The 15,308-nt window shown below is 38.9% G+C and overlaps 1 protein-coding gene and 1 non-coding gene across 2 annotated transcripts; one reads left to right on the top strand and one right to left on the bottom strand.

Moving 5' to 3' along the window:
* Positions 1–3,673: 3,673 nt before the first annotated feature.
* LOC117128659 lies at positions 3,674–3,780 on the bottom strand. The gene has a single exon (XR_004452054.1). It is a non-coding gene; the product is annotated as a small nucleolar RNA R71 (small nucleolar RNA).
* Positions 3,781–8,279: 4,499 nt separating this feature from the next.
* LOC108869642 (ABC transporter E family member 1-like) lies at positions 8,280–14,545 on the top strand. Its single transcript, XM_018654337.2, has 4 exons — positions 8,280–11,473; positions 11,559–11,669; positions 11,961–12,292; positions 14,170–14,545. The coding sequence occupies exons 1-4, from the start codon at positions 11,228–11,230 to the stop codon at positions 14,291–14,293; spliced, it is 813 nt and encodes a 270-aa protein (XP_018509853.1). The 5' UTR covers positions 8,280–11,227; the 3' UTR covers positions 14,294–14,545.
* The last annotated feature ends 763 nt before the right edge of the window (positions 14,546–15,308 follow it).

The raw sequence follows: 15,308 nt of genomic DNA, 5'->3' as shown, positions 1-15,308 counted from the left end.
AAAAATACCTCCCTTCTTATAATACATGAGGATTTACTATTCAAGCTCGGACTTTCGGATATTAATTCCATCCATCACGCCTAACTTGCCAAACATGCCTAACCGCACGTTAGGATCCTACGATGCATGATCCTAACGGGCTGGGGGGCTAACGTTGGGGTCAAAAACGGTTACGACGGAATTACCACCCGAAAATCCTTGGAGATCGTATTTCCGAAAGAGATAGTAAAAGAAGAGATGTAATTTTTGTAAAAATAACCAATACGAAGTTTTTACGAAGAAGTATCCTTTGGATTCAAAACCGAACAAACCAAGCTCGGTCACCACGCATACACGCCGTCCGGTCGCTATGCAGCAACCAAACCCGAGCCAAGCCCGGTCGCTATGCAGCAACCGAGCGCTCATCCGCTCGGTCGCTACGTAGCGACCGGGCTCGAGCCAAAGCTCGGTCGCTACATAGCGACCGAGCGATCATCCCGCTCGGTCGCTACGTAGCGACCGAGCCCGAGCCAAAGCTCGGTCGCTACGTAGCGACCGAGCGATCGTCCCGCTCGGTCGCTACGTAGCGACCGAGCACTCGTCTCGCTCGGTCGCTACGTAGCGACCGGGCTCGAGCCAAAGTTCGGTCGCTGTGTAGCGATTGAACCTTTCTGAACATCGATACGACACCAGTCCTTGCATTCTCGTCAAACCTTCGAATGCCATCTCCCGAAGACCGTAGCAAGCTCAGTCCATGTTTCCCGCTATTCTAATTCATCGATCAAACTTCGCGGATTAGAAACCACGGAAAACTCGTAGTAAACGTCTCGAGTCGGAAGACGGCCCAAAGGGACCTAAAACACGACTCGAGGCCCATCCTACGATTTTTCCTAACCAAAAGCCCGTGAACCACAGCATGGTTCACGCTTGGCCCACGAGGAAGGATAAATGTCAAGTTTCCGCGGATAAATACGGAAGTTTTGAAGATAATTGTGAAGATCGGGAAAATGGAATATCTCCATTTTTATGCTATGACGGCTTAAGGGCAGAAGAGTAATAGCGTAAACCGACCTTGGAGCTAGTATATAAGGAGTCCTAGGCGAGGAGCAAGGGAGAGGACTTTTTCAGAGCAAACTTAGCACTTAGAGCAATTTAGGCAATTTTCCGTTTTTGTTATTTCGAGCTGCGACTCAATTAGGTTTAGCCGTCTTAGGGTTGCTAGAACTAGGAATCTCGCCGACAGCTCTCGAGCCCAGGCTTATACCTTGTTGTAACGCTCATACGCAGATTCGGAATAAGATCTACTTTGCTCTCTTTTCGATTTCTTATTTTTATCGTTGTTATTCTCGTGTTCTGATTGCTTGACGTGTGGTAATTAACAGATATCCGGGTCCTCTGGGAAATTAGGGTTTTCCTAGTTTCTTTATTTAAACGGAAATCGACAGTGCGAATTTTGGTTCCCACATGGGTTCTTCTCTAGGATGTGAAAGATCCTTCTCCCTTACAAAGAAGCAAATCGTAAGTAATTTCTTTAGAATATGTGTTCTACGTAAAAACTGAAGTGATTATTAAAAAGAGAATGAAAGAATATATAGAAGAGGCCGCAGGCGGCTGAAAAAAAGAGAGGGGATCCCTAGGTAAAATCTCTGATTCTTTGGAACTTTTGTTAAAAATCTTAAGTGATGGAGCGGCTGCTCCATTCGGCTGCTCCGCACGGAATTCTCCAAATTACATTCTTTTTGCATCCGTCCCTGATATATGGTGTTTTATACATCTTGTATATATGCTTTTAAATTGGTTTTCAAGTCTTTATCGAGTCTTCCTAGTCCTTTTGGAGTCATTACAGGTCTGGAGTTGCATTGGATGGGAGATGGATCAGCTGGAACAAAAGAGGCAGAAAACAATGCAATTTGGTGGTTTTCACGCAGAACAGTCTTGATGACTGTTCCGGATAGCGGAGCAACCCGAGTGACTGTTCCGAGTGAGTGTTCCAGCGGCAGAGATTTTTTAGGAAACTACAATCATTACGGGATTTGCCCTAATTATCTCTATTTTCTCTCCCAGCCGCCTGTGGCTTTGATATATCATATTTTCTGTTTCTCTTTATCATTCTACGCTATTCTAGACAGAAGAAAACCATTGGAGACTTTTGTGCTTTTGGATTGTAAAGGGAGAAGGCTCCATCTCTCTCACCATAGAGAAGATTATCCTGAACCCTCTTTCTATCTCTTTTATTTACATGAAGTCTTATTCAGAATTGATCTCTGTGTTTTCTCTGTTCATGGCTGAGTAGTCAACTTGCTTAGTCTAGGGTGTTCGGGTGTTAGATCCGTGAGTTAAACATAGATAAGTGAAACCATTGATTGTCTTCATTCATAACTGTTCTTAATGCTTGCATTAATCTGGCCGCTTAATGTTAGATCCTAGGTTTAACCTGTTCATTAACCGTGTAATAGGTTGCTAGATCTGTTATGAATGAGCCTAGCATCCCTAATCAGCGAAAGTAGATATTAGGGTGTTTGGTGAACCTATCGGACTTGATCTCTATTGCTTGCTGTCGCATCTTGATCCAAACGAGAGTTTAGGTATCAAGATCGATCAGCATAGGGGGCAGTTCCACGACAGTGGGCTGTTCTACTTGAGTGATCCGAGTTCTAGACTTGCTCTTAATTAAACTTGAATAATTGTTTGGCTCACACTTGCTTAACACCCGACCAAACCACCCTAGGCTAGCATTTTAATCATCTGAAATCTTTAATTAATCTTTTTACTTGCTTGTTACGAAATCAACTTTAAAACCCCCATATTGTTTTAGCTTGATATTGATCCCATAAAGATAAAGTGTAATAGTTGGTCTCTGTGGATTCGATCCTAAAGTGCTACATCGACATACCATTCGATTGTGGTAGTGTGCACATTAGGTTATTTGGTGTGCGTATACACGTAATATCAAATTGGCGCCGTTGCCGGGGACCATCTTTTTACCTTTATTTTTCGGTTATTTATTTAGTCTAAGACCTCTAACTTGCCTTATCCTTTTTGTTGCAGCTAATGTTCCAGGTGCATGACCAGTAGACATACTCGGAGAAACGCACAAGGAGAGTTAGTTACATTTACCAACCAGGAGCTAGCAAGGTTAGAAAGAACAAATCGTCAACAGCCAAGGCAAACTGACACCACTATGGGTGATCACGCCAATCAGGATGATCTCGCTGCGGCTATGGCACTCATGCAGCAGCAGATGCAACAAATGCAGCAGACCATCCAAGCTCAGCAGGATGCTGCTGAACAGGCTGCTCTCGCGCAGCAGGAACAACAGGCGCAGACTGTTCCAATCGGGCAGAGAAACCTTCCGCGTAACATCCCTACTACGCGCTCTGCCATTGTTCCTCCACTCTGCACCAGGCAGGACTTCGAGATCAAGCCTGCTTTGATCGGTCTAGTACAGAGAAAGGTGTTCTCTGGTCTCTCTACAGAAATTCCAATGGAGCATATTGAGAGCTTCGAAAAAGTCTGCAGTTTCACTCGCGTGAATGGTGTTCCACCAGACTACATCACGTGCATGTTATTCCCATTCTCTCTTGATGGAAAAGCTGCACGGTGGTTGAACTCTCTCCCTACCGGCTCTCTCACTTCATGGGAACAGGTCCGATCAGCGTTCCTCAGCCATTTCTACTCTAAGGCGAGAACAGCTGCATTGAGGAACAAGATCACCTCCTTCAGACAGCTCACTGATGAGCCTTTCTGCGACGCATGGGAGCGCTTCAATGACTATCGCAGAGAATGTCCTCACCATGGATTTGATGATGATTACCTCGTGGACATTTTTTATGATGGAATGGACTGGAAATACCAAGGTGCTCTAAACTCTGCGAGCAATGGAGACTTCATGACTCAAACCACTGATGGAGCGTTTAAGCTGATTGAAAACATGGCTGCTAGCTCAGCTAATAAGAAAGAGGAGAGTGATTGCTCCAAGAAAGGGAACAGTTCTGATACCCAGAAAATAAATGAGCTGACTGCCAAGGTTGGTCAGCTACTGAAAAACAACCAAGGGCACGTCTTCAACATGGAGCAAGCTACGTCCGGACAGATTCAGAACCAGAACAAGCGACAACCGCAGAGCAATCAGCAGGCTGTTCCAGCTACTGAGAACAGTCAACCGGATGAGCTGAAGGGTCTGGGTATGATGATGGAACAGCTGTTGCAGGGTCAGCAGGTTCAGGCCAAGGTGTTGAATCAGGTAACCACAGAAATTGACACCAGGATGGGCAACATGTTCACTGAGCTGAATAACAAGTATGACAATCTTGCGATCCATATGAGAAAGATCGATGTTCAGCTTGCTCAAACAGCTGAGACTGTCAAGAGGCAACAAGAGACGCTCCCTGGAAGAACTGATAAAAATCCTAGGACTGAGCACTGTAATGCAATAGAGCAGCCGTTTGCTGAGACTGTTCTAGGCGCAGAAGAGAACTCAGAGCAGTCTGCTAGCTCTGGAGTGACTGCTCCTAGCGAACCTGCTGAAACTCCACCAGTGCGAGTCTATGTTCCTAAGGTTCCCTATCCAATTCCACCTAGACATCTGATGGATCCCATTAGTGAAGAGCAGCTGATAGGTTTTAACAAGATGGTGAGAAGGCTTCCTAAAGAACTTGCATTCGAAGATGCTCTGCAGATTCGTCCATTGCTCCAGTTCTTTAAACACTGTAGAGAGACTCAAGAGGAGATCAAGGTCCTCTATACCAAAGCACTGTCTACACCAGCACTGAAGGTATTGCCTAAGGTTGATGATCCTGGAAAGTTTGTTTTCCCATGTTCCATCGCAGGAACAACCTTCAAGGACGCTCTTTGTGACTCTGGTTCTTGTGTGAATCTCGTCTCAAAGGCTATTGTAGACGATTTGGGTATTGCTGATGTTGAGCGTTCTCAGCTGACCCTGACTTTTGCAAACTCTTCCAGAGCAGTCCCATATGGAACCATCCGCAGCCTTCATGTTCAAGTAGGGGAATGCATTGTTCCTGCTGAGTTTCAAGTTGTTGAGATGAACAAGGATCATGAGATGCCTTTGATATTTGGAAGGACATTCATGGCTACTGTTGGAGCAACCATCGATATGCCCAACAAGAGAGTCTGCTTCTCCAACATCAACAAGAAAGTTTTCTACAAGGCTGTACCCACCAGATCTTCCTCATCACACGCCTCTCGCATCTCAGTGTTTGATGTAGAAAAGCTGAAAGTTGTTCCAGAAAGGAGCATGGTGATAAGGGTGAGAGCAGACTGTTCTTTGATGAAGATCCTAGCACTGATCCTACTAAATTCAGAGGGAATTCAAGGGTGAAACAGAAAGTCCAGAAGAAAAGGGTCAAGGGAGATCCTACAATGACTTTGATACCTCTCAAGTGTGATGAGAACTCCATTGAGTATGAGGTAAAGTACAAGGGTACCTCTAAACCTTTCTCTAAAGTCAGAGCTATTCTCACACATGAGCTGAAGGAGAAAGGGAAAGCTGCTGTGAAAGGGTTGTTGAGCAGAGTTCTGGAGCTGAACATGTCTGATTGTGGAGCTTGTTTTGGAACAAGCCCTCCTGCTCAACCCGACTGATCCCAGTCACCAAGTCAAGCTAGAGACTTAAACCAAGCGCTTGGTGGGAGGCAACCCACTGGTAAGTGTCATTAACATTAGGATTTTCTTTTTTTTACTTATTTTTGTTTTTAGTTTGTTGAGTCTCAGGTCATAAATCAGAAAATCCGAGACCCTTGACTGGAGCAAGCAGCTGGCTGCTCTCATTCCAGAGCATCCTTTACCGGAGCAACCGCGTCTTGCTCTGTCAGGCTGCTCCGCGCCAGGTAAGTATCTCGACCCAAAAAAAAAAAAATATTCTTGTTTTCTCCTTCTCTCTGATTTATTTTCACACCAGGGACGTTGTGAAGTAAGTCTGGGGGAGGGTTTTCGTCGTTTACTAACTCGTTTTTTTTTTTTGTTTTTCTTTTGGGTCAATTTGAGTCAGTTTTTATTGAGTCAGTCAAAATTTTGTGGGAATTAGGACCTTATTCTGTGTTGATCACTGACCACCTCGTGCTTTAGTTATCTTATTCAGTGACCTTAGCAGTGGCGAAAGACACACATGTGGACCTGGAACACCCTGACATATCTCACTTGATTCTCCAGAAGTTCTCAGCCGATCAGGTTACACTGGGTAGACTTAACTCCACCTTACTTGAACCTAATCTTGACTGAAATTCTTCTTGTTATGGGCATTAGATCAGGGAAACGAGAACACACTCAGGACTTCTTATCCTTTTTATCCATCTTGCTGATCCTGAGTGGCTAGCTCATCTTTAGCTAGTTCCCACCCTGCACCTTAGCCTTTATTCCACCTTCATGCATTTGTTTTTCAGTGTCATATGTGCAGATATGTGCAAAAAGGTCGGAGAGGAAAGGATCAACGCAGCCTCCTACTCGTTACTGCTGCAGAAATTATGTCAGAAAGGAGAACAAGCAGATTAAGGGAGCAACCGCTCCATAACCAATGAACTGCGCAAGAGCAGGGGTGGAAACCAGAATGGTCGCGAAATCAGAACCACCAGTGGCACTCAGAACGATCATGTATTACCTCCTTCTTCGTCACATCACCATATCAGTCTTCAAAAAAAAAAAAAAAAACGAGATTAATGTGATGGAGAAGGGGAAGACAGAAAAAAAACATTGAGCCACTGAAAAGGTCGAGAAAGAAGTTGGTACCAATTATTGAAGAGTGTGTAGAGGAATGTAGAAAGCAGAACAATCAGTTGCATGTTCCGTCATCAGAACAGTCGCACCAGATAGAGCAAAAACGAGTAGAGGCTGTGGACATCAATGGATCTATCCTCTCTTGCCATTTTGTGTGATATCCTGCATCCTCTTCAATGAAATGGTAGCCCCTAAACACTCTTAACTCCACCATTAAATAGCCTGTTCCACACCTAGACCGTCTACCCTGAATGATGCCTGTGATGAGAAGCTCACGCTACTCTTAAATGAATGTAGGGAGTTCTGTCTCGATAGTGTTGCTTTTTCAGGTTTGAGATGAAGAGTATGGAGCCGATTTTTGAACAGCAGTCAGTGGGGTTCCGGTAAGGGTGTGTTGTCCTAGTTTTACTGCTTGTATGGTTCAGAGATTCGTGGTTAAAGTATGGTTGCTGAGAATAGGAGAGTTCCCACACTTTCAAACCTTTCTCCCTGTTCTTGATACTTGACATTGTTTGAGGACAAACAAGGATCTAAGTCTGGGGGAATTGATATATGGTGTTTTATACATCTTGTATATATGCTTTTAAATTGGTTTTCAAGTCTTTATCGAGTCTTCCTAGTCCTTTTGGAGTCATTACAGGTCTGGAGCTGCATTGGATGGGAGATGGATCAGCTGGAACAAAAGAGGCAGAAAACAATGCAATTTGGTGGTTTTCACGCAGAACAGTCTTGATGACTGTTCCGGATAGCGGAGCAACCCGAGTGACTGTTCCGAGTGAGTGTTCCAGCGGCAGATATTTTTTAGGAAACTACAATCATTACAGGATTTGCTCTAATTATCTATATTTTCTCTCTCAGCCGCCTGTGGCTTGGATATATCATATTTTCTGTTTCTCTTTATCATTCTACGCTATTCTAGACAGAAGAAAACCATTGGAGACTTTTGTGCTTTTGGATTGTAAAGGGAGAAGGCTCCATCTCTCTCACCATAGAGAAGATTATCCTGAATCCTCTTTCTATCTCTTTTATTTACATGAAGTCTTATTCAGAATTGATCTCTGTGTTTTCTCTGTTCATGGCTGAGTAGTCAACTTGCTTAGTCTAGGGTGTTAGATCTGTGAGTTAAACATAGATAAGTGAAACCATTGATTGTCTTCATTCATAATTGTTCTTAATGCTTGCATTAATCTGGCCGCTTAATGTTAGATCCTAGGTTTAACCTGTTCATTAACCGTGTAATAGGTTGCTAGATCTGTTATGAATGAGCCTAGCATCCCTAATCAGCGAAAGTAGATATTAGGGTGTTTGGTGAACCTATCGGACTTGATCTCTATTGCTTGCTGTCGCATCTTGATCCAAACGAGAGTTTAGGTATCAAGATCGATCAGCATAGGGGGCAGTTCCACGACAGTGGGCTGTTCTACTTGAGTGATCCGAGTTCTAGACTTGCTCTTAATTAAACTTGAATAATTGTTTGGCTCACACTTGCTTAACACCCGACCAAACCATCCTAGGCTAGCATTTTAATCATCTGAAATCTTTAATTAATCTTTTTACTTGCTTGTTACGAAATCAACTTTAAAACCCCTATATTGTTTTAGCTTGATATTGATCCCATAAAGATAAAGTGTAATAGTTGGTCTCTGTGGATTCGATCCTAAAGTGCTACATCGACATACCACTCGATTGTGGTAGTGTGCACATTAGGTTATTTGGTGTGCGTATACACGTAATATCAATCCCTCCAAATGTTCCACAACTACTCCAAACATGTAATAACTCAAAAAAAGAACTCGATAAGGATTTGAAAACCATTTAGAAAACATATATACAAAGTGTCAAAAACACAATATATCACAAATCCAAACTTAGCTGGTTTACACATCACATGGATGGTTGTAGTTTTTCGTTTTTATTAGGTTTTTCAGCATTCAGTGTACATTCTTGTCTTCCCATGGATGAGAGGTGTGTCTGAGGATCATGAAACATATCATATTATTCAGTATATGTGTCTGAGATCGAGTTATCCTGAATCCAACGACTTTGGTTTTGAGATCATCCCATTGGCCGTGAAAGAGCATAATATCCAGGTTTCTTTAATTTTGTGTTTAGCATTTCATATTATTCAGTATATATGCTTCCTCTCTGACGTTTATTTTATTTTGTTGGCTAGGCATTTTTGTTCAATGACTTTTGGCAGGATATCGAAAAAATAGGATCATTCTTTTTTTTTTTGGTTCCAACTTTACTCTCACGGAGCAGGTGACTCTTATTCTTATCGACAAGAACAGTCTAGTGATTTTTCTAAAAAAAAGGAACAGTGTAGTGACTCAGTGAAATATAATCACACCGTTTATCTCTGTTCCTGGCAGCGTCCCAAGAGCACCTTCATCGGGAATATCTCTTTTAGAATACCTGATCTGAAAATATTATTTTATTATTTAGTTAAATAATTACATCTTAATTTTAATGAAAACTAAAACCAATAAAAGTGGACATGTGTACTGAGAAATCATTGTTTGAGATGTTTCTACCAAAGTTTCTTCCTCTTTCTTTTAATTTTGATTTTTTAATATATTTTTATCTAGATATTGGAGTAAGAACTCCACGTTGAACATGTTATAAGTTCCAGTTTTACGATACAAAAACTCTCTTCGTCACGTCTCCATGGTTTCTGCCACCTACCAAAGTTGATAAATGCAGGGTACGGTTCTTGAATGTGTTTACTACCGTTGTTTCAGCTGATAGTAATATTTATCGATCCTAGCTTCTTCAAAATGTGTTCTTGAATTGTGAGAATACGATCACGTGTAGAGTCTGAAGTAGAGCTTCAGGATACTATGATGATGGGAGCTGGCTTCTACCAAACAGAAGCTGAAATCGTATCTCTATTGGCAGAAGGGGAAGTTCCAATAGGTGTAAGCGAGAACACCAAGACCAGGTTAATAACCTTTCTGTAGTTCTGACTAGTTGGGAATTAGAGAACTGACATTAGACATACTAGGTGATATTCATATGCTCATGCACGGATACAAATATTTATTATATAAATATATTATAATAATTGATTAATAATTTACTTTTAATTTAAAATTATTTTATAATTTATATGTAAATTTAATATAATAATATTATGTTATTTAAATCAGACATATGATTTCAGAATGTTATGTCTAATTAGTTTGGTTATCACTTTAGAATATTGTATTACATCTATTTTTTGGATTCAACTATAATATATATATATATATATATATAAATATTTAAATGGATTACATTTTTTATTAGTTTCTTACTTACAAGGTTGGTTATTTTTTTAGATAAGTAAACAAATTTTAGTAAAATTATTTATAACTTAATACATATTTTTCAGGAGCCTCTGTTGAGAACTCCAAGAGCGGACCCAAAGAATGTGGCATCTATCATACTAGGTGGCGGTGCTGGGACTCACTTGTTCCCTCTTACAAGCAAGAGAGCTAAACCTGCGGTGCCAATTGGAGGGTGTTACAGGCTGATAGATAATATACCAATGAGCAATTGCATCAACAGTGTTATTAGAAAGATCTTCATCTTAACTCAGTTCAAATCTTTCTCTCTCAATCGCCCCCTTTCTCGCACTTACAACTTTGGCAATGGAGTCAACTTCGGTGATGGTTTTGTTGAGGTGAGATAGCATTGCCCCCACCACCATACATTAATTTTATCTTCATGCATGTTGATTGATGAATTTGATCCCTTTTGTTCTTCTACTCTCAGCCGTGCTTGTTTTCAGTAAGTTGACACTTCAGTTCTTGGTCTACCACCAAAAGAAGCTGCCGGGTTCCCATACTTTGGTTCTGAGATCATCCCCATTGGCCTTGAAAGAGCATACCGTCCAGGTCTTCTTTTTTTTTAAACTGTTTTAGCATATCAATCAGTATCTGTGTGCATTCAATGACTAGGAGAAAATAGCCCATAACATTTGATGGGCCGCCCAAAAAGCTTTTGGTCTTTCTGTTTTTCTTCAAAGTCTATTGGTGTCCAACGGTAACTTTATCGCCACGTTTTTCTTCAAATTCTATTGTTTGATCTCTTTTGTTCTCCAAAAAGCTATTGGTTTCCAACGGTAACTTTGTCGCCAAGTTTTTCTTCAGTCTTCGCAAATCTCTCTGCTCTCCCCAACTCGATTCACTGCAAAAAATTCAAAACGACCTAGGTTAGTTTTCGTTGACTTTTTTTTCCTTCTTCTCACCGTTTCCGCATTGTCAATTCATTTAATTTGTTAGCCGGTATATTTTAGAAAGTTTTGTTAGTCGAGTAGGCGATTTACGTTTTGTATACGTTGAAGATCCAAATTTTTTTTTTTGAAATTAGGCGATTTCGGGCAAGATAATCGTTAAAACTCATAGATGTTTGTTCCAATGCTTAAACATCTATGAGTTTGGTTTTAGTCGTCAGTTGTCTAAGTTATTGGTGAAGTTGCAGTATTTTTTGTTTAACAAACTAGTGCTTGCTGCTCATTGCGATCATCATACATATGATGGAGCATAACTATAACTCAGACTCTGATGATGAGTATTTCTCTGCCGGAGAGGGAGAGGGTCCGTATTATGTTGTGCGACCTCCAATATACAGCTATGGTGATGATGGTTTTCATCTATTCGGCTTTCCACATCTGAAGCTAGGAGAGTCGATAGGGCTAGTTGGACCAAAGCTCACGGGTAAAACAACGGTGCTCAACCTATTAGCTGGAAATTTAGTGCCGAATCTGTGCAAACCAGAGGTATATTAATTATCAAATGTTCTGTTATTTCTACATGAACATTACTGATTGTTCGTTTTTCATTTAATTTATTTATCATATGCAGGAACCTCCACAGTGGGAAGCTATCATGCATCATCTTGATATCATCAAGGAGCATCCCAGAGCAAAAGAATTTCGTACCTACTTAGCTCGAATCAGAGTGAATGACCTTAAGGTAAAAAAAAAACCATTAAGAAGTCTTTTTTTGTTATGTTGAACCTTTTATCATATAATCTCTACGTATGCTCTACATACTTAACTCTATTCAGTGGATCGTGTTTTGAAATGAAATCAAGTCCATGGTCACAATGAATGATTATGAGTTCTACTGGTAAATTTGTATTTGACTGCATTAGAAAACTAGATTTATGTTCAATTTTGGGCTGGAATGTGTTGGGAATGACTTCTCTTGTTGTTAAGAATTGATGTTAGTGTCATTGCCTGAGAAATTGTTATATTTGTATAGGTTTCTATGAAGACACAGCTTGTGTCATATGAGGAGTTAATCGAGATGCAACAACAGAAGACATTTCAGGAAACGGTAGATATCCTCGGTCACCACAGCAGAAGGAATCCTTACAAGATTATGGAAATGTGCAACATGGTTGGTATTGACGATGGGATTCTCTACTCTCTACCAAGTCAGTTGACAAAAGCAGGCATCCAAAAAGTGAAATTTGCTGCTGCTTTACTGAAAGAAGCTGACGCCTATGTCTTAGATGAGCCTTCTAGCTACCTGAGTAGGAAAGAGAGGCTAGGTGTTTCTCATGCGATTGTCTCCGTCATTGGACCCATCAAGTATATTATCTTATTATTTTTCACTTTACCTTTAGGTATATATCTATTAGGCTGGTGTGGTTACACAGCTAGTACAAACTATTAGGCTATATGTTCATGTTTTCTCGTCCTTTCTCTGGACTAGCTGAAACAAAGTTGCACATTCTTTTGTCTAGTATTTAGTTGTGTGGAATGTGGATCATTTAGCTTTGTGGGAGAGGATGGTGTCCTATTGACTTTATTGGAGTCAATATTTCTCTTATATTTGGATTACTATCATTACTAATGTTGCATGCAACACCATATATGCTTTGCATATATGATCTAGAAGAGTAGAATATTGCAATGATCAGAAAAGATGAGCATACTACATGATCCTCCTATATATTAAATGAGAATTCACTTAAGTAATTTTTGCCTATGTGTCAATCATAGAGAGAGTTTAAGAAAATTGTTATAATTTGATTACTATATAGAGAGAGAAATAAATATTTGGTAAAATTATGTAAAAAATTAGGAAAACATTAGCAAAAATTTAGCAAAAAATAAGAAGAGGCCGAAAAAGATGCATAATATATGTTGGAGAAGTTAATGTGATAATTACATGTATAATTTTACAAATAATTGATATTACTAAATATTCATCAGTTATTTTTACATCAAATTTATAGAAACTTTACGATTGATTTTCAAACTAATTGAAGTTAAAAATTATATTTTTAATGTTTCTAATTATTATTTAAACTTTATGACATTATATAATATATATTTTCTTATAATATTTATATTCGCGATAGGGGTGTTCAATCCGGATATCGGTTCGGTTTTTTCGGTTTTCGGTATTTTGGTTAGTAAAATATAACTACCATTCTAAATCCATATTTACTTTGGTTCGGTTTATATACTGTCGGTTTTCGGTTTATTCGGTTTTATACCAAAAAACATAATTATTTTGTTTGAGATCATATTATATGAATTTTAGAGTCATATTGTCAACGCAGTTATTTATTAAAAATATATTACATGTTCAAATAAATGAACAAAAAAGTAAAAATGCTTCTACCATCAAATAAAATAATCAAATCTATAACTAAAATCAAAGCTTGAAATTTTGAAAATAAAAATATGAAACAAAACAGAAACATGAAAGAAAAGTTTTTCCACTCTTCCATATTTAGTGTTCATTAAAGTCATGCTTTTTCAATTGAAAATTTTCCATTAATTATTGTCCATCAAATTTATAATCTTCATATTAATTTAGTGAAGACTAAAATAAATCAAAAAGATCAAAAAAAGACTTAGAAAATAAGATGTCTGAATTGCGATGTATTGTTATTTAGTTATAGTTCAAGTGTTTTACAAATTAAGGTTTTTTATTACTATAAAATTATGGTAATAGTTATTAACACAAATTTAACTTATGTAACAAATAGATTTTTATGTATTGTTATAAAATAGATACATATTTACATGTTTCTACTTTTAATCGGTTTGGTTCGGTTTATTCGGTTATATACCAAACCATATCCAAATCCTACGGTTTTTATAAAATTATATCCATTCGGTTTATATGGTATATACCAAAACCAAACCATATTTCTATTTCGGTTCGGTTCGGTTCGGTACGGTTCGGTTTTACCATATTGAACAGCCCTAATTCGCGAATTCGCGAGCAACCACCTAGTAAGCTTTAAAGTTAAAGGTTACAACTAGTCCATAGAAAGGACGAGAAAACATGAATATGTAGCCTAATAGTTTGTACTAGTTGTGTAACCACACTAGCTCAACTAATAGTTTGTACTAGTTGTGTAACCACACCAGCTCAAACATGTTATTATTTTTCACGTTACCTTTAATAGTTTGTGGTATTAATGTTACTTTTTTTTGTACTTTTGTAGGTATGTTGTTGTGGCTGACGAAGACGCCAACATGGTTGAACACATTTCGAAATCCATTTTCAAAGTGGACGGGACCCCGAATCAAAATGGTCACGTGAAACCATTTCCTTACCATCGGTTTTAGTTGCCTTTTTTGTATGCAATCATGAAAAACTTTTACATATTGTTAAAGTCAATAACAAATGTTCCATGATGCTACAAAGTAGAGGTGGGCGTTCGGGTACCCGTTCGGGTTCGGATCGGGTATTTCGGATTTTCGGGTATTTCGGTATAGAGGTGTAGAACCCGTTCGGGTATTTCTGTACTTCGGGTCGGGTTCGGGTATTTTAAGTTCGGTTTCGGTTATTTCGGATCGGGTTCGGATATTTAGATTTTGAAGAAAAAAAATGAAAATTTTCATTTCTAAAATTTCTTGTATTTAAATATATAACTTTTCACTTAACTATTTTTTTATTTTTAATAGATTGCATGGTTAATAGATTTGGACATAACATTTTCAAACTAAAAAGACATTAATTTGGTTATTGTTTTTAAATTTTGGATGTAATTTTTTGTTAATTGCTGAAATAAAAAGTTTGACATGCATTTTAAGCGAATAACAAATCATCTTCTACGTAATTGTATGTATATCATATGAATTTAAAGTATGTGTAGTATCAATATAAATATTTTATATAAAATGAAAGATGTAAACTATAAATATAAGGTTAATTATCATATGTTCGGTTATTTTCGGATATCCATTCGGGTTCGGATATTACCCATTCGGGTTCGGATATCCAATCTCTCCTAATTCAATACCCGTTCGGATATTTTGCTACTTCGGTTCGGATTTCGGTTCGGGTTTTTCGGATCGGGTTCGGGTGCCACTTCGGATTTCGGGTAAAATGCCCACCCCTACTACAAAGTGAAAAATTTTCCTGTTACAAATATTACATTTAGTACAACAGACGAAGTAACTAGTAAGATATTACATTCGTAAATTCTCTAGTATGGCCGTGAAAGAATGATAACTTTGATGTTCAAGTAAAATATATAAAACTATAAATAAGGGTTTATGCCACGAAACGGCAACCGAAATCGTGATCTATTCCTCTCACAACAAACGTAAAATACTCTTAAAACCTTTAAAACATATA

This window comes from Brassica rapa, chromosome A09 (assembly GCF_000309985.2).
Source record: "Brassica rapa cultivar Chiifu-401-42 chromosome A09, CAAS_Brap_v3.01, whole genome shotgun sequence".
Taxonomy (NCBI): Eukaryota; Viridiplantae; Streptophyta; class Magnoliopsida; order Brassicales; family Brassicaceae; genus Brassica; species Brassica rapa.
Note: the sequence above shows the minus strand (reverse complement) of the source record. Positions and strands in the feature narration are given on the sequence as shown.